Here is a 22,668-nt window from a genome sequence, read left to right as displayed (position 1 = left end):
GCACTGGAGCCACCTCAGCCTAATGGACTCCCAATTAATTATGTTAATGGTTCCCCTCTTTTGGCTAGCCTTTCATTTGTGAGAGATTGATCAAGTTTTGGTGTGACATTTTCTGTTACCATCGTGGCTGGTTTTTCTTTGTCTCAGCGGGAAACTCTTAAGTATGCCGTCAGTTTTAACCTCCTCCTATTATCAGTAAGAGCGGACAGGAGGGGGAGTTGATTGTACACATGACACTCCCAGTACGAAATAAAAGTGATGTGCACCTTTTATATGCTCTGGTTTGGAGTGTGTCCTGTTTTACATAAGGCATTTTTCGTGTTTGTTATCCTTTGCCAGCTGGTGAAAGAAAATACCCCGAAGCACAATTTATTAACAGCCCATGTCAAGTGCTGTCTGGTATTTAACACTTATTTGCTGCTGTGTTTTCTTCATTCATTTATCTCCACAGTCCCCAAGTTCAATCCTGAGTTATGTTTCATGAGTCTTGCACAATTGAGTGCTACTCACATAACTGCAATGCGAGAGCCATCTCATTTCTGTCCTCTGATGTGAAATGGACTGTGTCCTCCATGTTACTCATGGAAAGAAATTCCAGGAAGTTAAGAAGCCTCACAACTTCTAGCTGTGGATTCCTCACTGAATCCATACCAGAACCATACTACATTTTTGTACAATTTCACTTTGGTCTGGTTGACATATAAGCTCTTTTAAAACATATTGGGGAACTTTTTTTTTTTTTTTTTAAGATAGCAATCTGTTTCTAAAGCAGTTTTTCTTTAAATGTGTGGATTGGCAAGGGTGATTTCAGCTCCTGAGAAAAGTTATCTTTTATATGAGATAATTGATGCACTAAACACTTGTTCCCTGTGGGTTTGGGGTCTTGTACAAGGGAAAGAAGTCAACCGAGGATGGCAGTAACTGTGATGTGTCCTAACAGGGGTAGGTTCAAAGGCTGAGCCATCACAGAGGAGGGGGACACGAAGCCAGCCTGGAGGACTTGGAAAGCACTGGCCTGGGAGGTGACTGTGGGTGGATTGTGACAGCAGCAGTTTTTCCGGTGGAAAAGGGGATAGAGGGTGGGGAGGCATTCCTAATGGAGACACCAGCCTGTGTGTGCAAAGTCCTAGAGGCAGGACCGTAGTGTGTTCATGCAGGGCTGAGACGATGGAGTGTCCGAAATTTAGGGTTCATTGTAGGGACAGTACGGGCATGAAATGAAAGTGGGAAAATAGGGAGCACAGCGGAAGGGCCTCCCGTGCCATGCTAGTGAGTCTGAACATTAAAAATGTAGGGGGTTTTTAATTGAGAGAGTGAGATATTCTGCATTTCTGGTGCCACAGCATCTGTATTTTGTAAAAGCTCCCTCCATGGGATTCCAGCATGTGACCATGGTTAAGGATGATTACTTACCTCAAACCACCTATGCAGGTAACTCGATTGTAGCTAATGGGGCGGGGAGAAGCCATGATCAGTTTTAAGAAATTAAAAGAACTTTTGTTTCCCCTCCCTCCTTAGATATCAAACTGGCCTGTATTCTTAGAGACTAACATCCTGCATGATTGATCGGGCTGCAAGGCACATATTCACATATTCAGTCTGAGTTACAAAGAAACATACTCATCAAAACAAAAAAGAAAAAATTATACTAATATCAGTTAAAAGGTCCCAGATTTTATGAAAATGTGTTTTTCCCCTTGTTCTGTAAGGGGGGGCTACTATTTCATGTTTAAATTTAGCTGTTGCAAGATTCTGTTGTTGCATAAATCAAATAGGTGAGGTCCAGAAAATCAGTGCTTCTAATGTCTCAGTTCTTAATGCCCTGATTGGAGCCTGGTGAGTTGCGTCATTTACCACCACCTGGTGACAGCTAGAACTAAATGCAGCTTTGTGAAGGGTAAATTGAAGGTCAAACTTAAACATGTAATACATCAAGAAGTGAGAGCAAAGGTGCCTAATGGATTTCTTGCATACCAGCTATATGGTACCCTGGATTTTGGAGTAACTCCTGATTTGGGGGTTGCTCTGGGGACATGTGTTTAGCAAGATCATCTTGGTCCAACTGGGACTCCACGTGTCTGTTCCAGACAGTTTTTCTCCTGAAGTCTATGGGATGGATTGTTTAGGAGTAGCTGGATGGATTCGTTGATTCATTCATTTGTTATCTGAGAATATAAAGATGATCAAGGTCTTTACTCTTGGGAAGCTCACAGTCTAGGGAAGGAGAAACATCAGTAATCACATAATAGTAGCTACCTTTTGAGTGTTTTTCATGTGCTAGGTGGTACAAAAGACAATATTTCAAGGTTCTTTGAAGTTAGTAGTCAGAAATAATACCAGCCACTTGACTTAAAGATTGTGAAAAAAGAACCAAAGGCTTGAGAGTCAGATGTTCCTAGGAGGCAATCAAACCCAGGAGCATGTGAGTCTACTTATTTTAGAAACTGAGTGCATCACTTGGGAAAGGCATGGGAGGTTCTTCAGGGCAGACCACTGGGGAGACTAAGTTAGGATTCAAGGTTGGCACCCCTTGGGGCCAGCAGTGCACTGACTCTGCCAGCCGTAGCATCCTTTATGCTCTTATCTGAACAAGTCAATTCAGATCACAGAACATACTAGAAAAGATGTTTCTGTAAGAAATGTTCCAGGACAAAAGGTAATCTGCACAGACAGCATTCATTTAGCGCAATAGCATAGTTGCTTCTTGGAGGACCATTGCTGAAAACCATGAGCCTTGTTAGAAGCTACAGCACCCTCAAATCCTACTGCTGTCCGGCTCCTTCTCCCCAGAACCAGGTGTCTCTCCAGGCTAGCATCAGCCCTCTGCTCTCTCATGAGAATTCCAGAGACCTTCTCCCTACAGCATTCTCTCTAGGTGATGTATTTGCCATTGATTTATTTTTTAAACTACAATCTAGGGGACAGTGACCAGTAGGATCCTCTCAATATCTTACTATGAGCTGCTCATTAATCTGTTTTAAAACCACCTTTCTTGCTTTCCTTGCCTCATAAGCCACTCTGATTTCTTCAGAGACAGTGAAACAAGTGTATTTAACATCACCTTTTACATCATTTGATTAAATATTACCCCTGACTTTCTTGGAACCTTTTAGTTCCTTTCATTTAAAGATTTTAAAAGTCAACGTTAACAATCTTAATACCATAAAAAGGAAAGAAAAAGGCACACTATGAGAGTATTTTTTGGAAATTATTTCTACAAAAATGGAAGGAAGTTTACACAAAACAAACTTTAACCCTACCACAACCCCAGAAGTATTTCATTTATCCAACTTCTGTTCCAGCTTTTACTTTCATCATTGTAAACTTTTGCTTTTCTATCCCTTGAGGCTTTTTGTAAACTTTCCATTTTGCAGTGTATTTGTTTTTAGTGTTTGTGTAATATACTCCATCAAATTGATATTTTGTAATTTATTACCCATTCCTTTAGTGCTAGACATTAAGGTTATTTCCATTTTCTCTCTATTATAAATAATGGGAGCAAGAACATCTTTATATATAGAGCTTTTTCCTATGTTTGAATTATATCCTTAGGATAAATTCCCAGGAGTGGGATTAGTGGATCAAAGGGTATGAACAGCTTTATGGCTCTTAATATTTATTGCTAAATTGCCTGAAGGGTCATACTAATTCACAAAGCCACCTGCAACACAGGAGAGGAGCTGCCCCTCCCAGCCCTGCCAACACTCATTTCTTCAGTCAATAGTTTTGGGCAAATTTAATAGGTAGTCAAGGGTAACCCATTACTGTTTTTAATTGGTAATGTCTTTAATTATTATTAACATTGGACATTTTTTCTTATGGGTGTTTCTATTCTACTTTGTATGGTTTACTTTTCGTGTCAGAGGATTACATTTTTTTTGACACCATGTGAAATTTAAAATATTTGATAATGAAAATGCCAAATGCACGCAGAACAGAGAGAATAATTGATGGAGCCCTCTACGTTACCCAGGTTCAGCAAATAGCAAGATTTGGCCATACTTGCTTTATCTACTCCTTCCTCTTTTTTCCCCTCTTGTGCAGTATTTTAAAGCAAATCCCAGACATTCTGCATATGTTTCCTATACACTTCACCATGCATCTCTGAACATATGGACTTTTTCTTACATAATTATAACACCATCATCACACCTAACGAAATTAATAATTCCTTGCTGTTATTTAATACCAACCTGCAATAACATTTTCCAAAGTGTCTTTTTTTCTGATGCTTTGTTCCAATCAGCATACATTGTGTTTATATTTAGTTATGTTTCTAAAGTCTCTTAAGCTAGAGCATTGCTGCCCCCATCTCTCCCAACTAGTTTTATTCCTACCTAAGGACTGAGTCAGTTGTCTTGTAAAAATGTTCACATTCTGGATACAACTTTTTGTGTTCTTATTAGCTCTAGAAGCTTGATTAGATCAAGTTTCAACTTTTCGGAAAGGCAAGAACACTTCATGGGTGATGTGTGTGTTTCATCGTATATCACTTCTGGGGTGTAGAATGTCTGGTGGTTCCACCTTGGGTGATGCCAAGGCTGATAATGGAGCCAAGAGGTGACAACCCAAAACATGGTTGAATGTTTCTTCATCAGCTTTCACCATCACTGTTTAATCTACTGATGATGAATGCTTAAAGCCATTATTTCATAGAAATTGCAAAATTGTGATTTTCTAATTCTGTCGTTCCTTGGCCATTGATTAACTGGAATTATTCTGTCAAGTAAAACTTTTCCTCATAAACTAGGGCTTTTTAGAATCTCAAAATGCATTTTAAACAAAGAAGGCAAGATAGATGCTTTATTTTTTCCTCCAAACTGCTTTCCAAGTAAGGAGTTGATGCCTTTTTTACATCCATTGGAGTTCAGTGAGCTGTTACTGTTTTTTTTTTTTTTTTTTTTTTTAAGAAATATAATACTTATGTTCTTTGGTATCTGTATATTTCATGTGTTTTACTCAATTACACTCATTATTATTTTTGATGTTCAGAATGTTCCATCCTTGGCCCAACGGGAGACACCTCATGTCCTTGTTTTCAGGCGTAACAGGGTATCTCAGGTTCATCTAGTTTATTTTTTGTCCCCTGAAATGAGCCATTTCACCAAGATGTCCTGTGTTTTTTCAGTGGGGAATGCTATTTAGAGACCACAACCTGGACATATTATGTTCTTATTGTTTCCAAGTTTTCTCAGTAGATAGAGTAGGGATACGTATTTTACAAAAGAAAATAAAAATTATGAATTCATACTGATACTGTCATTTTAAATTGAACAAAACTTTGTTTACTTCTTTGATTTCATACATGTATTGCTTTCTCTTACAGTAAAAATCTTGGTTCCAAACATGATGATACTACAATATATATCAAATGGTTTCAAAATAACTTCAGTGTTACTACTAACAGTCTTCCCAGTGAATGAGAGATTACTTTGCAGCTCTATTTATCTTTGATAATCCACTAAGAATATTGAGTCAAATTACTGTATTCTAACAACACTTGAATTAATACTTCTTACCAATTTGTGATACACATCATTTCTTCAATTCAGTTTGTTCTCAGATTTTAGGGTTCACTTTTTTCTTTTTGGCTTCATTGTATTTTTTGAATCTATAAAATAATGCTTTCAAAGTTAAACCTATGTAACTAGGCTTATGTTTATTACATAAACCTATGTAATAACTTATTCTTTCTCCTTCACCTAAGTTCTTCCCTTTCCCTATTGGTAACTGTTTATTAATAATTAGGGTTTATTTTGTTTTTGCCGTGTTTCTTTTGCAAATAAATATGCATTCATGTGTCCCCGCCTGTTTTACATCAAAGCGAGTATACTGTCTACCTTGAAATACACTTCTTCAGTGTTTTCGAGATCTGCATTTTTTGGAAGGTTACATAGACCTCCATCATACCATGGTTTATATAACCAGTCACTTATTGATGGAGTTCTGTTTTGTGTTTCCTAAAATAACAAAAATCCTTTGTTCATATCATTTCATATTTTGGCTGGTGTATCTTTGGGATCTATTCCTAAAAATGGAATTACTGAGTCAAAGGGTTAATGCATATGTACTTTTTCTACATACTGCTAGATTCACTTCCATAGGATTGTTGTCATTTTGCACTGAGAAGGATTTTAAAATTTGTTTTGTTTTGATACAGGGTCTCACTTTGTCACCCAGGCTAGGGTACAGTGGCACCATCATAGCTGACTTCCACCTTGACCTCTTGGGCTCAAGCAATCCTCCCACCTCAGCCTCCCAAGCAGCTGGGACTACAGGGACACACCACCACACCCAGCTAATTTTTTGATTTTTTGTAGAGACAGGGTCTTACTATGTTGCCCAGGCTGGTCTTGAACACCTAGGCTCAATCAATCCTCCTCTCTTGGCCTCCCAAAGTGCTGGGATCATAGGAATGAACTACTGTGCTTGGCCTGAGAGTGCTTTTTAAAAATTATTCTGTGAGCACAAAAATTTAATATACAAGAGTTTTGGAAAGTTAATGTGTTATTAATGACCCTACATACTGTTCCCATTATTATGCATAACATGGCCTGGTACAGAGTACTCTGGTTCCTGCCTTCAGGGAAGCTACGGTTTTTCTAGGGAGACATGATTGGAAAGCAAAGAGTGATCTAAGATACAATATATTATAAAAACAAAGATGGGTCTTTTTTTTTTTTTTTTTTTTTTTTTTTTTTTTAGACGGAGTCTCGCTCTGTCGCCCGGGCTGGAGTGCGGTGGCCGGATCTCAGCTCACTGCAAGCTCCGCCTCCCGGGTTCACGCCATTCTCCGGCCTCAGCCTCCCGAGTAGCTGGGACTACAGACGCCCGCCACCTCGCCCGGCTAGTTTTTTGTATTTCTTAATAGAGACGGGGTTTCACCATGTTAGCCAGGATGGTCTCGATCTCCTGACCTCGTGATCCGCCCGTCTCGGCCTCCCAAAGTGCTGGGATTACAGGCTTGAGCCACCGCGCCCGGCCAAGATGGGTCTTCTTAGGAAGCCTTTCTTGCTTACTCTAGGCCACATGAGTCTTTGGTCCTCTGAATTTCAACACTTTTAATGAGACTTCTAATGATCCTTTTTTCAAACCAACTTTTGACACTTGGTTGAACAAATATGAATGTATTGAATAACACAGCCAAATGTTTGAAATGCAGGCTGCCCTATAAATTCAAGCTGAATAATCATTTTTTGGAGAGTTGTATCTATATTTCCCAAAGCACATTCTCTGGAAGATCGACTGGATGTTTTAAAGGGTTACACAGTAAAATCAGTGTGGAAATGTTGGATTAATCAAAGCTAATTAGCTGTGACTCCAGAATCATGTCTGCTGCCCCAACCTCGCCTGTTCACAAAATCCCCCTGTCTTGGAGCGTCTCGTGTTAATACTGTTCCGCGAAACACAGAGAATCAGCACGGAGGCTGTTTCAGTGAAAACCATCCAGCCCCACTGGAAATGAGGAAAAATAGAAATAAAAATAAGAGTAAATGAAAACTAAAGGCATCTATTCCAGTTGATAAACTTGTACTTGTACAATTATATATTTTTGGTTAACAATTTTCCATCCCTTTCTTTCTAGATTGAATCATTAAAGAAAAAGTTGCAACAGAAACAGCTCTTAATACTGCAGCTTTTAGAAAAGATATCTTTCTTAGAAGGAGAGGTAAGAATCTGTGTTTCTTGCAAGTTGATGTCTTCCCTACCATTAAATTTTATGTTGCTAAGCCTACCACCAACACTTAATTAAAAATATGGCTATTTCCCGGCCTTGTAAAATTGATTGAGGGTTAAGTGCCAGCCTTGAAAATGAGGTTCTGACAGCTGTTTTTCCTTTACCGTCAGACTCTCCTCATTCCAGTTGCTGCTCACTTCTGCTTTTTAGTTCTACTTTTTCTTATTAAAGAATCATCCTAGCGAGCCTGATAAGCTGTTGATTAGCACTGATAATTCCCTACATTTGTCCAGTGCTTTATAATTTGTGAGATATGTTCGTGTACATTCCTCACATGATTCTCTCTGCAACTTTCAGAAAGGCAAGACTAAGATTATTATCTCTGTATTGATAAATGAGAAAACAGAGGCACAGAGACGACAGGTGGTTTTGCTGAAGGTTGCCCAGCTTAATAAATGTCAGAGCCAGGCTAAAAGACTCCTAAATGCAGTGCTCTCCTATCACATCGAGTGAAGATGTTTTAGAGGGGATTTAATTTTACCTGAAACTTTCAGATGCTTAGTATTCTTGACTTTCTGGCTTTTTGAAAGTCATTTGGGGATTTTGTAAAGGTTCCAGAGAAGAAAATTATGGGGTTGGAAGAACCTTACAAGGTTAGGTATTAATAGAAGGAGAAGTCAAAATCTATTTGCTCTAGAGGTTCTTTATTAAGAGCTTGGCATTGAGCCTTTGCCTTTTGAGACTTCGTGAAAAGCTGGTTTGCCAAGCACCTGTCCTTGTCTGTGTTCCTCGTTATAGTCCTTCCCCAGTGAGAGAGCCCGGCAGACAATGATGAAGTAAGAAAAAAGAGAAGAGAGAACTTCGATTAAGCCCGGGTGTGTGTTGGACACTGTTAGTTACTTTGGATATGTTCTGTATAACACAGAAGTTAAGAGTGGAATCCAGCTTACCCAAGTGTGAACCCTGGATCTGCTTCTTATCAGCTAGGTGATTTGGGGGAAGTTTCTTATCATTATAAAGGAGGGATCATAACTGTGCTACGTGTGGGTGACTGTGAAATGAGAATGTATAGAAGGTGCCTGGCATGTACTAAGCACTCAATAATTTTAAAAGTATTATTGTTGTTCTCTCTTTATTAAAAGGGATGCCCTCTGAGTTAGATGATATTTTCCCCCTTTTATAGATAGTGAAACTGAGGTTTGGGGACATTAGGAAGTCTGCCCAAAGTTACAATAGAGATGGGTAAGCCTGGATCCAGAGCCTGAGCTCTGAACTACTATGTTTGAGTGGGTAGTGAGCTGCGCCTTCATTCACTCTGTTTTTGAGGGGTTGCCTTACAGCAGTCATAACCAGAAGTCCCTCGTGGCCCACAGGGGCTTGGTACCAGATTCAAAGCCCAAGAGTCTCTGTCTTTTGAAGCTGAGTAAATGGGTGTTTTCCCCATTTCCACTCCTGTCTTCCCGTCCACAGTCATTGGCTCAGCGCCAGCCTTGTGAATGAACATTTCTCTTTCTGAGATTCCTTCCTGAAATTGCAGCTCCCTGTGGGAGGAAGCACACCTTCCCCAGTAAGAGTCAGAAAATGAGGGCCCTAGTGGAAGCCCATGTAAGCCCATGTGTCCAAAGAGGGGGCAGTCACAGGAGAGAGGAAAGACGTGCTGACAGGAGAGGCAGAAGGTCCACCAAGACTGTCCCCCACGCCCACCTCTGGCTGTGCTGCTAAAGCAAGCTCTCCTACTGGTAGATTCTTAAATATCCAAGGGAACATTGCAAATGGGGAGTAGTCTTAGAAATCGCTATGTTTGTTCATGCTCAGTGTATTAAACTCATCTCTTACCTTAGTTTGGGTTGCTCCAGACCTTGAAATGTGGAGTCCAGATAGTTTATCTGGGAGGTGATCTCAGGAAGCCCCACTAGGGGAATGGGGAAATGAGACAGGGAAGGGAAGAGAGCCAATAGCGGTGCCATATTAAGGAGGTCGCCCTAGGGACAGCTGAGGCTCATTCCTGCTGGGGATCTCTGGGAGATGGTGTGGAAGTGACCCTGAGCTTTCCTTACTGGAAGACCAGAAAGCTGGGGCATTTATCCACTAACTCCCATCAGTCATTGGCTGAGGCCCACTCCAGAGGGTTGTGGCAGTTCCGGCCTGCCCTTGGCAGAGCCAGTTGGACTCTGGTGGTCAAAGGAAGCCCCCACATAAAGAATCACCAGTGGCCTGTTAGGAAACAGGAATGCCCAGAGGATGTTGGGGGGGTGGGTGGCAGTGTCAGCTATGTCTATCTAATAAGCAAGACTTTGAAAACCAGTTTTTTTGAGCATATCAATAATGATTATCAATTTGATTGATTAAATTCCCTGAAACTATTTAAATTCTAATACAAATTTAGTATGGCTAATTGCTTTTGGCCACTTCAGACATCCACCTTTACAGCAGACAATATATACAAAATAAGTTACATAATGACAGGATTTAATAATACATTTAGACTTAAACCTATTTTAGAATACTAAATATCATGGGTTTTAATTTATTTTGTCATTGTTTCTGTTCTTGTTTTTTTTTTTTTTTTTTAAACTTTCCTGAGGCCATTGTTTTACTTCTTTCAATATTTTCTGAGGGTAACATCATTTTGACACCTTCCAGACAGGTGCCATCATCTTTGAGATCCAAAAGAGAAAGGATGCCTTCTCCAAATTGCTAAGATTAGAGGATGTGGGTTACATAGGTTCTTGGTTGGGTCACAGGACCCTCAGTGGCTTCTTCCAAGGTGACTCAAACTCAGGACTCCTTATCACTGTCTTTAGCACTATTAAAAATACATGTATTCTTTATCAATATTTCATCATACATAGCTGGGCCATGTAGAGATCTCCTCTCCTAGGAGATCAGAGGTGACATTCAAATACTTGGTTTTCCTCTTTGACTCTCAGACTAGTTGATAATTTACACACACTCTGCTGACGCTGTTCCTTGCTAATTGTGAATGATCGCTAATGCTGACACGTTGCTGCTCAACTCTCCACCTGATTGCTCTACGGTACGGATGCTGAGCAGTCCTTCTCCAGGCCCTGAAGTCCTGGGGTGACCTAACTTACATGTTCTTTTGTTATTCTTTCTAACATAACACAGAAAACTTTTAAATAGATATCTAATTAATACCTCCTAAAAGAAACCACAAAAGTTTTGGTAGATAAATCTGGTAACTCCCCTTCTTATTAATAAGTAGCTACGTTTGTTAAGGGCACAATTGCAGACTCCATACTCATACTACCTGAGTACAAATCTCAGCTCTGCCACTTAGTAGTGATGTGATATTGAGCAAGTTAACTGTCCTATGCCTCAGTTGGCTTGTTGATAAATAGGAACTCTCTGTGAAATGGCTTCCTCTCCATAGAGTTGTTATGACGATTAAATGTGTTAATACTTAAGTGATTAGAGAAGTACCTGGCTCATGGCAAATGCTGTATGTGTTACTGTTTCTTTAATTGCCTGGGTCCCAGGGACTCTTTCATTATCATTGATAAATATTTTAGATTGATAGCTATGTCCCATAATGAATCACTCTTTCTCTTTTGCTCATCCTCAAAGTTGGAGACTGGCATCAAACTCAGCTGTGTGATAATTTAAAAAAGAGAATTTCACCTTTAGGTGAAGAAGAGCAGGGCTTGGACAGGCCAGGTCCTACTAGCACGCCATAGGGCCCAGAAGTCCTTTGTCTGCAGCAACCAGAAAGGTGCATCCCGGGAAGGTGAGGCTGGACATGAGTCTTATAGGCTGGCAATATTGCAGCTTCTTTTAGCAGTTGGCCCCAGTATTTGTAGAATTCATAGGTGTTTGGGATTCGTATCAAGTCTTAGAGTTTGAGTGTCATAAGCTGATGGTCTTGTATGATGTCATTGCTCCTATTATTTGTTCTGGCTCCATGCCCCGGCAGTATTTAGGGATTTATTGATCATGCCTGTGCTTCTCTTAGCCACAATGCTGTTGGTTTTAAAGAAGCAACCCTTAGTTTCAGACTGAAGAGCCTTAGTTCTTACACATGTCCTCAGTCCAGTTCCTAGCTGTTCCCCAAGAATATTTTAGCTGTTCTCCTTCTTGAGCTACGGGTTCAGGACTGCACGGCATATCCAGCGCTGTGCTGGAGCTGCTTCATACCGGTTAATTAAAGTGGAAGGCATGCATCGCTTCTCAGGTCTCCATTCGGGGATGTCATGTTGGTCACTTGAAATTAGCTATGGAGGAGGTCTTTACATCACAGAAATTGACATATGTCACAATCAGAGCTTTTTAACCTAGGGATTTTATTTTCAAAAATTTACTAGTGCACCATTAGTATTACATAACTCTGCAGTTATATCTAAGGGCTTTGTGTTTTTACCCTGACACCTCTGCTTACAAGCAGAGTGACTCTGGGCGGGTAATTCTACCCCTCTGAGCATCAGTTTCAGCGTTTGTGAAATGGGGATAATCACTCCCACTTGAAAGAAATTTTTTATGATTAAATAATATATACAAAACACTTAGAATTGTGCTTGGCACAGTACCAATGTTAATTCTTTCTTAATTACTCAGCCTTTTGGAGACTTTGGTTCTGACTCACATTCTGCCATTATCTGTGCATGACCTTGGGCAAATCATGCCACCAACAGTCTGGGCTCAGGTACTTCATCTTTAAAAAAGGGAAAAGGCTAAGATCAACTCTGAGATTATTACCATTTTTAATGTTTGAAAACTTTGTTGAAATGTTGAAATCACATTAGGCTCCTGGACAAACAGTGAAGGGAAGACCCTCTACCTCATCCTGGTCTCAGAGAAAAGGACAGGCCCTTTCCTAGGTCACGGCTGACACTCTAGAACCTTTCTTCTTTTCTTTTAAAACAGAGAATATGGATCATTTTAGTCCCTGGATTCATCATTTGTGCTTACCTGTGTTTAAACTCATTAGATTTGGAACTCCCTCCTCCCTCTGCCCCAAACCCAAATGACACAGCAGGCTCCTAAAAGCTTGCTCTAGCCTGGCCCTGTCAGACTACATTTTCATCAACCAATTTAAAATCTTCTTGATCCCGCTGATAAGTGAGAACATGCGGTGTTTGGTAGACATAAACATGGGAACAATAAACACTGGGGATTACTAGAAGCGGGAGAGACGGAGGGGGAAACGGTCTGAAAAACTACTTACCAGGTGCTATGCTTATTACCTGGGTGATGGGCTCGGTCATACCCCAAACCTCAGCATCCCGCAATATACCTTTGTCACCAACCTGCAAATGCGCCCTCTGATTCTAAACTAAAGGTGAAAAAGAAAATCTTCCTGATAACAAAAATATGCCCATTCTTTTTTCTTTCTGTTTTTTTCCAAACAATTTTTTTATTAGCTCAACTTCTAGAGAAGAAGAAATATTCTCCATTTCCAATATAGAAAATGTTCTTAAAATAACATTGCAAGCATTTATCTTCATAAGCTTTTTGAAACTCTGAACAGATTTCGTTACACTTTTCTCTGTTGGAAATCCTACACTTACAGCTCAATTCAAAAGTCAGAGGAAAGGAGTCAAATGTCTTGGTTTTGTCCATCCTGCATTTGATGTGTGCTGTGTAACACCTGAGCCTCTCAGTGTGTCTGTTGTGCATTCTTGGAACTATTAATAATTTTTCTGTGTAATGTTGGAGTGGCAGCACCAGGCACCGGGCTCCCCACATGCATCTTATGGAACACACATTCTATGTATGTGCTACAGCCCCCGAGCTGCCCACACCCCTGGGCCTGAGGGAAATGGTGGGGGAGGTGACTGCCAAACATTCGTAACATAATTTCCAAAAAATGTTCAGAAGTGCTACACATTTTCTCCCTTCGCGGAGGGCACATGCGCCTCCCAAGCCATCGGGTTGGTATCCGTTACACATATAAACACAAGGGGGTAGTGTTTGAAAGCAGGAAAACCATGCAATTTGCTTCTCAGTCCCAGAAGCAATCTTTTCTGTAGCACAGTCCAGGCAACAGTCTGAGGCTATTCTTTGTCGTTCCACTGTAGTCATATTCTGCAAGACTAAGAAGCAGATAGTCTTGTTTTATTGTATCAAGTCCGTTAATTTAATTTTTAAAAGTATTTCTTAAATCTGCCCCACACTCTCTAACTCTCCTCTTATTGCCCATGTTCAGGCTTTCATCATCGTTTATTTTTTACCTTGTCAACTTAGTTATTTATTAACTTACATAAATAAGTTTCCATTATTTATTAACTTACATAAATAATTGTTTCTGTTTAAGTGTATAATCCACTGAGTTTTGACAGTGTGTATACCCGTGAAATAACCACTGCCATCAAGATATAGAGCATTTCTATAACCCCACCAAAGATTCTCTGGTTTCACTTTGCAACCCAGCTTTCCATTCATCCCTAGGCAATTCCTGATATTTTTTTTTTTTTTTTTTTTTTTGGAGGTGGCGAGTCACTTTTTATCACTTTTGGTCACTATGGATTCCCATTTAGTGGGAATCCACTGTATGATTTCCATTTCTAGAAATGGAATCCTATAGCATGCACTCTTCGGTGTCGGGCTTCTTTCACTCAGCATAATGATTTGAGACGCATCTAAGTTGTATGCATTCCCTTTTGTTGCAGAGTGGTATTCTGTTGTATGAATATATCACAGTTTATTCATTCACCTGACAAAATACTTTTGAGTTGTTTCTAGCTCAGGGCTATTGTGAATAAAGCAGAAGTGAGCATTACAGTACAACTCATTATGTGAACATAGTTTCAATTCCTCTTGGGTAAATTCCTGGTAGTGGAATAGCTGGGTTGGAAGAGGAGGCATAAGTTTAACTTTCTGAGAGACCGTCGGTTTTTCAAAGGGGTTGTAGTAGTTTAATTTCCTACAGTTTGAGTGTACCAGTGTCTCCATATCCTAACCCAGACCTAGTATTGCCAACCTTTTAAATGTAGCCATTCAGTTTTATAGCTCTTTTAGAATTTGTCTAGCAGGTTTTCTGGCTTTGAAAGCCCCCAAAATAAAAATAAAAACAAAAGAAAATAAACTGAGCCGTGCTAGGGGATATAGAGTGCTGTCTCATTGTGGTTTTAATGTGCATTTCCTTGTCAACTGGTGATGCTGAGCTTCTTTTCTTCTTTTTGAGAATCTTTTCGTATGCTTTTTGCCATTTGTAAGTTTCATCTTTCGAAGTGTTTGTTCCAATCTTTAGTTCATTATTTTATTGAGCTTTTAGTTTTTTTACTATTGAGTTGGAAAAGTTCTTTATATATTCTGGATTCGAGTCCTTTGTCAGATATATGTACTATGAACATTTTCTCCCATCCTGTGACTTGCTTTTTTGTTTTCTTAATGATAGCTGAAGATACATATATATATATATTTTTTGCAATGGGGTCTTGTGCAGTCACCCAAGCTGGAGTACAGTGGTGCAGTCTTGGCTCAATGCAGCCTCGACCTCCTGGGCTTAAGCTATCCTCCTACATCTCAGCCTCCTGAGTAGCTGAGACTACAAGTGCATGCCACCACGACGCTTGGCTAATTTTTGTACTTATAATAGAGATGGGTTTCACCACGTTGCCTGGGCTGGTCTTGAATTCCTGAGCTCAAGTGATCTGCCCACCTCGGGCTCCCAAAGTGCTGGGATTATAGGCTTGAGGCACCATGCCAGGCCCTGTTGAAGAGATTTTTTATTTTTGGTTTTAAATTAACCATTTATTTCTGTTATGATTTGTGTGTTTTGTGTCCTAAGAAATATTCTCCTACTACAAGGTCACAAATATTTTCTCCTGTGGTTTCCCCTAAAAATTTTATAGTTTTTACTTTTTTATTTAGATGATCCATTTTAAGTTGATCTTTGGGTTTTGTGTGAAGTAAAGGTATTAATACTCCTTTTTTTCTACACAGATGCCCAGTTCTTTACTTTTAATGTCTCTTTAATTTCTGATATTGATTATTTGTACCCTCTTGATCTCCCTATCTTATGCACTCTATGTCTCTGTCTCTCTTTCTCTTTCTCTTCTTTGGCCAAATAGTGGGTTATCAATTCTTGTTGATTTTTAAAAATAATTAAAATAGCTTTTGGCTTTGGTGATTTTCTCCATTGCGTGTCTGCTTTCTATTTTATTGACTTTTGCCCTGATGTTCATTACTTACTTCCTTCTAATTATTTTGGGATTACTTTGCTTTTCTTTTTCTAGCTTCTTGAGGTAGAACTTAGGTCATTGATTTTAGACCTTTCTTCTTTTTTAATATAAACCTTTAAAGCTATAAATGTTCTTCTAATCTCTGCTTCACCTGCATCCCACGAGCTTTGATATACTGTAATTTTATTATCATTCATTTTGAAGTATTTCCTAATTTCCCTTGAGATTTTTCTTTGATTTATGGATTATTTAGAAGCACGTTATTTGATTTCCAAATAGTTGAAATTTTTGTTGATATCTTATTTTTATTTCTAATTGAATACTGTTATAGTCAGAGAACACAGCTTGTATGGTTTTAACTTTTAATTTATTGGGACTTATTTTATGGCCCAGCATATATTTTCAATTAAATTTTTGTGAAAAAATATATATTTTGCTGTTGTGTATGTTCTACAAATATCAATCGGGTTTAGGTGGTTGATAATATTGTTTAGATAACTGACATTTTTCTTGGATTTTGGATAATTGCCAAGAGAAAGGTGTTATAATCCCTTACCATGGTTTTTTACACTGTCTCTTTCTTTCTTTGTTAGTTTTTACTTTATGTACTTTGAAACTCTGTTACTAGGTACATACACATTTTTGTTATGTCTTGATGATGAATTGATCTTTACAATATGAAATGTTGGTCCCTACCTTTGTTAATACTCTTTGTCTTGATCTCTATTTTAACTGATATTAATGTAGCCATTTTTGCCCTGTTATATTTACTGTTTACATGATATATATTATTCCAGTCATTTACTTTCAACTGATTTGTATCTCTGTATTTAAAGTACATCTCTTATACACAATAGTTGGGACTTGCTTTTTTATACATTGTTATAGTCTTTGCCGTTTAATTGGAGTATGTAGTTTACTATTATTTAATTATATTGATATGATTGGATTTAGATCTACATTTCATTATTTGTTTTCTGTTTGTTGCTTCTGGTTTGTTTTGCTTATTTTGCTTGCTTGTTTGTTTTGTTCTTCCTTTTTGCCTTTTGGATTATTTCAGTTTTTTTAAAATAACATTTTAATTTATCCATTGGCATTTTTGCTATATCTCTTTTCTCTAATATGTTGGTGGTTACTCTGGGTATTGCAGTATACATCATTAGCTGTTCACTGTCCACCTAGAGATAATATTGTACCATTTCTTGTAAAATGTAGAAATCTTGCAATGATATAGGTTCATTTACTGCTGTGCCTGTGGCTATAATTTTTATATGTATTGTATCTACATACATTATAAAACCATGATACATTATTATTTTTTGCTTTAACGATCATATGCACTTTAAAGAAATTAAGAGAAACTAGATTCTTTCATATATACTCTATTTCTGGAGGTCTGATTTTTCTCTCTGATGTCATCTCTCTTCAGCCTGAAGACCTTTTATTTAGAATTTTGTGTAGTGCAGGCCAGGTGGTAAAACATTCTCTGAGTTTTTCTTCTCTGAAAGGCAGGTCTTTATTTTGCCTTCATTATTGAGAGATATAGAGCTCTAAGTTGCCAGTTTATTTCTCTTGGTACTCATTGTTTCTGGTTTCCATGGTTTTTAATGAGATATCTGTAGTAATTCAAATGATGATGCCCCTGTATGTAACAAGTTGCTTTCAAGATTTTTCTTCGTTTGTGGTTTTCAGAAGTTTGACTGTAATGTGTTTCTCTCTGAATTTATCCTGTTTGGGGGTTTACTGAGCTTCTTGAATTTGTAAATTTATGTCTTTCACTGAATGTGGGGAGTTTTCAGCTATTATGTTGTACAGTGATTTTTCTGCTTTAATTTTCCTCTCTTTTTCTTTGATTAAAAAATCCATATGTTAGGCTTTTCAAATTGCTTCACAGTTCCACAGTGCTCCAAAGTCTTTTATTTATCTACTTTCAATTGGGTAATTTCTATTAATGTATCTTGAAGTTTACTGACTTTTTCCTTTATCATCTTCAGTCTTAAGTCAATCTGGTGACTTTAAAAAAAAAATTCAGGTATTATACTTTCCTGTTCTAAAATTTTCATTTAGTTCTTTTTTTTATATTTTCTATTGATTTTTTTTACTACTTCATTAATCGTTAGCATATTTTTCTTTGTCTCGCTGATCATTGTTATGATGGCTGCATTAAAGTCTTTGTCTGAAAATTCCAACATCGGAGTTATATCAGGATTGGTGTCTGTTGATTCTCTTTTCCCTTAGGAATGGGTAATATTTTCCTGACTCTTTATATGTCACATAATTTTGGATCATAAGCTGGACATTGTGAGTGCTTTGTTGGGTTTTTGTTGTAAAAGGCAATGAATTTAGCCAGACCCAACTACATCCTGCTTGTCTGTGATGGTGATGGCAGATCTCAGTTCAGTTCTTTAAACATTAGCTGCAAACTTCTTTCAGTTTTCTCCAGACATGCATGGTTCAGTCGTCTACCAGTGACTTGAGCTGAGTCTATATACAAGAGTTTAGTGTTTTCCCCCTACTCTGACTCTTCTCTTTTGCCTTCTCCCCTACTGTTAGTAGCCCTGGCATCCTTCTCCTGGTTTCTTCCACCAGAAAGATGATCTTTCTGTTAATATTTTACTATATCTGTACTGCCACCACCATGACTGTGCTGCTGTCAGGGCAAAGCTGCCAGCAAAAAGAAAAATAATAATACGGAGGACTACTTGCCACGTGCTTCAAGTTTCACCTCATCTCCAAAACTTGCCGGTCTTTGTTGACTTCTCTAGAGACCTCATTAGTTGTTTTTAATCTGTTATTCAGAATGTATAGCTGTGACTTGCAGCAGGATCAGTTTGTTGAGTGCATACTCCTTTCTACTGCAAATGCAACCCCCACTCTTTAGCTGAATAGTTGCAGTGGCCTTTCTGCTGCCTTTTGTCTTATTTTCCTCCAATCCAACTTTCACCTGGGAGCCAGGTGATTAAAAGAAATTCTGGTGCTGACTTTGCGATTGTAAGATTGGTTTCTAACTTCTTGTAATGGCATACGTAGCCTTTCGTAACTAACTTCTGCACACCTGTGTAATGCAATAAAGTGCCTTTTCTCAACCCTGTGTGTTTCCACAGTTCTGGAATACTCATCTCCTTTGCTTTTTCTTACTCTCTTTCTCTTGCCTAACTCCAGAAACTCCACCCCTGTCCCCGTTTTGAGTCAGATGTCCCCTCTGAGTTCCCTCTTAATATTCTTTGGGTCCCCCTATAATGTTACTTAGCACATTGTTCTCTTATTTGCTGCTGAGTTATCTGTATCCCCGCAAGACCAAGCTCCTCAAAGGTGGCAAATCATGCCATATTTCTTTAACTTCTAACTCTTCCCTCAGCTAATTTCAGTACCTGATATATAGTAGATATACAATAATTTTTCTACTGATTGCATTATATTCTCATGGGTATACATTTTTTATTTTGATTTCTGTGGGTATCTGTCATGCACACACAGAGTTCCCATGAAATAGAACAAAGGATTTGGGGTCACTTGTCCACTATTCACTGTGTATCAGTTGCGGCATATTTGTTAACCTTGTCTTTTAGGCCCCCTACCTATAGGTATTAGACCCAGCATGCTGTGAAATCCTCACGATTAAAGTCTTTACACTAAGAAGGGTTAAGGCTATGGGGTTACTGGAGCATCCAGCAAAGGCAGGCCTCTTCTGCCTTTCTCTTTCCTTATAAATTAGAGAGTTTAGACATTGTTGGGGAAGCGCTCTCTCTCTCGCTTTCTCTCTGCGTGGGCGTGTGTGTGTGTGTGTGTGTGTGTGTGTGTGTGTGTGTGTGTGTATGAATGCCGATGACTCTCTGGGAATAAGCCAGCACCATTCTTCCATACTGGGGATGAGGTGATAGATTCAGAGCCTATTGATCTGTCATAGCATGTCATCTGCTAAGGAATCTGGAGAGCATTCTCTTCCTTTACACCATTTCTTATTTATCAGAAGGGATTCATTGACCTTTACACTGTACAGAACATGGATTTTCACAAGAACTGATACTTTGCTGCTGGTATCGACCTTTCAGAGCAGGAGCTACTGAATAACCCACATTCTTTCTTTCAAAACAAATGAGCTTCTGTCTCCATAGAACTTTTAAACTTCGTTGTGTTATCTAATGTCTTAGAATAGTGCCTCAGCTTCAGCTCCAACTTAAGAAAAGAGCAAACGATTTCATTTCTAGTTATGCAAATAAAATGTTCATTGTAAAATCAATTATAAATTTATTTATTCAGCAAATATTTATCTTGCATCTGCTGCATGCCATGCTTTGAGAATACAACCAGGAAGATAGATATGATCACTGCTTCCTGAACATTTAGTCTAGCGTTAATGAAAAATATATAGAAGGACTTTTTAAAAAGCATCCCCAAATCTCATACGCAGAGATAACCACTGTTCACTTCTTTCTGAACTTTTTTTTTTCTTTTGGTGTTTTTGCCCTTTAGATTTCAGGCACCAGCACTTCATCTATTTTCATTTCAGTATCTTCAACTTCTTTGTCTATTTTCATTTCTGTATCTCTTGCTTCTTTGTCCTTCATTTCCCCCATGAGGCAAATTTCCAATTGCTGAGCATCTAATCTTTAACTTATGTAATGTTTGGCTCTGGCCTGAAGGAAAAAAAGTTTTCAGAATGTGCATTTTAATCCCAAGGAGCTTGTTCTACTTTATATGTGTGAGATTCTGAATTTTCCACACCTATGAAATACTAATTAAGTTATAGAGGTATTTCCTACTGTTAAATTAACAGACTTGCTCATTTTATAGTTTAATGAGGAGGTGTTAAAAGTTGGGCTGCACCTTATTTATAATGGCAAAAACGTGATAAATATCTAAATGCCCATCAATAAGGGACTAGTTAAATAAATAATGTATCCATACAATGGAATACTATTAATGAATTAAAATAGTTTGTTGACACAAAAAGAAAGCTAATAAAGATAGAAAAATAGCTGCAACAAATTGGTGGCTGAAAAAGCAGATTATAACATAGATTACAATATTTTGTTTTCATTTGTGTAAAATTGGATGCAGATGTCTGTACATGCATAGAAAGCCATTTGTATGGATTCAATCAATCTATTTCTTCAACACCTATTGTGTAAGTGATGCTCTGTAAATACATTGTGATAGTTGCCCATGTTATGGGGCAAAGTCAGATAATACATATAAATTGTATTATACATATTTGGGGGGGAACATATTTGACTTACTGAAAATATCTTTTTTCTCGTCTCCAGAATAACGAACTACAAAGCAGGTTGGACTATTTACTAGAAACCCAGGCCAAGACCGAAGTGGAAACTAGAGAGATTGGAGTGGGCTGTGATCTTCTACCCAGGTATTTAGGAATTTCCTGATTTTTTTTTTTTTTTATTCAGATTCCTCTTTGGCTGAAGAAAATACTTTACTGGGCCGTTCTTAGCAGAATTGCATTCTTCCTATCAAAAATATTTCTGCAAAGCCAAGTGGTGGCTGCTGAGGGGCTTGACTGGTTTCTGTAGGAACAGGGGCATTGTGCAGGGTGGAGGGGTAGGCAAAGGAGAGACCTGGGGAAGCCATTTAGAGAGACATGGGCCCTGTCAGTGAATGCATGCATTTCTTCCTTCCTTCATTCATTCAGCTAATGCTGTTAGTATCTTCCCTATGTCAGACAGTTTGACACAGAGAGGAACGAGATTTGGTTCCTGCCCCAGAGTACAGTCCGGAGGGAGAGACAGGTATGTAGGTAGACATATATAACAGTGTGAGAGGGGCATCGAAGGTGCTTTAGTGATATACAAGAGGGAGGATCTAAACCTTGAACAAAATTCATCTATTCCTCAGTACTGTAACAGGGTATTGTCAAGCACTGGATCCAGTTCATAAATACCTGCTCTGGTTGAGTCATCAGCAGATACGCGATAACTATAACCTGGTTTGTTCAGTTACATTCCTGAGCTAAAAGACTGACCTGTTCCTTGTTAGGCTGCTTCCACGCTTGTATCTCTTCCTGGTGACATTAGAGCCTGTAACACAGTAACCAGCCTCTGATAACTAACTTGCCATTTCTAGGTGCTCACAACTGTGCCCGGCCTAAAGAGGACATAAAACAAGTTTACAGCAAAGATGCTAATGACATGTGACTTGTGATTTAGGTAATCAAGGTCACAAAATGCCTGGTATCTTGTGTGCAGGAGGGTGGATTCTTGTGTGGACTGGGACACTTGTGTGTGCTTTGCTGGACATAATAGTCTAGAAAAATGTCGAATCCTGGAATCCTGAGTGGTTATAGCTGGTGGAAAATAGTGACAGGCCGATCACCAAGCTGGGGTGTGGAATACCTGGTTCTTGTCCTAGCAGCCAGCAGCAGGATGCCTTCAGACAGGTTCTTCACTGGGGCCTCAGTTTCTCGACTTGTAAAGTCAGTGATTTGACTAGGTAATTTCTCAGATCTCCAGCACCTCTAACATTGCATAATAAGGCCTCCTTTCCTTACTTTATTAATTTGTATTTATTACTGGTATTATCATTTTTGTTAATTAAAATGAATCACTTGCCATTCTAAAAGAATTTACCAAAAGCAGAATTAGGTTCTTTCTTTGACAATGTCCTCAATTACATTGCTTGCCTTCTCGTAAAAAGGCATTTTTTATCATTCTGATATAATTAACAGAAAATGTTGAATATCTATATCTATATACATATACATATATCTCTATATATATTAGAGTCTCGATCTCATCATCGTGTGGTACAAAGTACATGGTGAAAATATAACCAAAAAGAATGATCAATTGTGTTCAGAGGCCTTTTTGAAATATAAATAATTTGGCCATTTCC

At 38.6% G+C, this 22,668-nt stretch overlaps 1 protein-coding gene and 1 pseudogene across 1 annotated transcript in view; both read left to right on the top strand.

Annotated features, from left to right (window-relative positions):
• Positions 1–22,668, top strand: part of LOC116272711 (myocardial zonula adherens protein-like) — a 68,060-nt gene that overhangs the window by 36,690 nt on the left and 8,702 nt on the right. Inside the window, exons 9-10 of the mRNA XM_031661475.1 lie at positions 7,586–7,669; positions 21,087–21,187. Of these exons, the coding sequence (XP_031517335.1) occupies positions 7,586–7,669; positions 21,087–21,187 (185 nt within the window). The remainder of the gene's footprint in view (positions 1–7,585; positions 7,670–21,086; positions 21,188–22,668) is intronic.
• LOC116272712 lies at positions 14,634–14,690 on the top strand (annotated as a pseudogene).

Source organism: Papio anubis, unplaced genomic scaffold, assembly GCF_008728515.1.
Source record: "Papio anubis isolate 15944 unplaced genomic scaffold, Panubis1.0 scaffold171, whole genome shotgun sequence".
NCBI lineage: Eukaryota > Metazoa > Chordata > Mammalia > Primates > Cercopithecidae > Papio > Papio anubis.
This window is presented reverse-complemented; position numbering and strand designations above follow the sequence as displayed.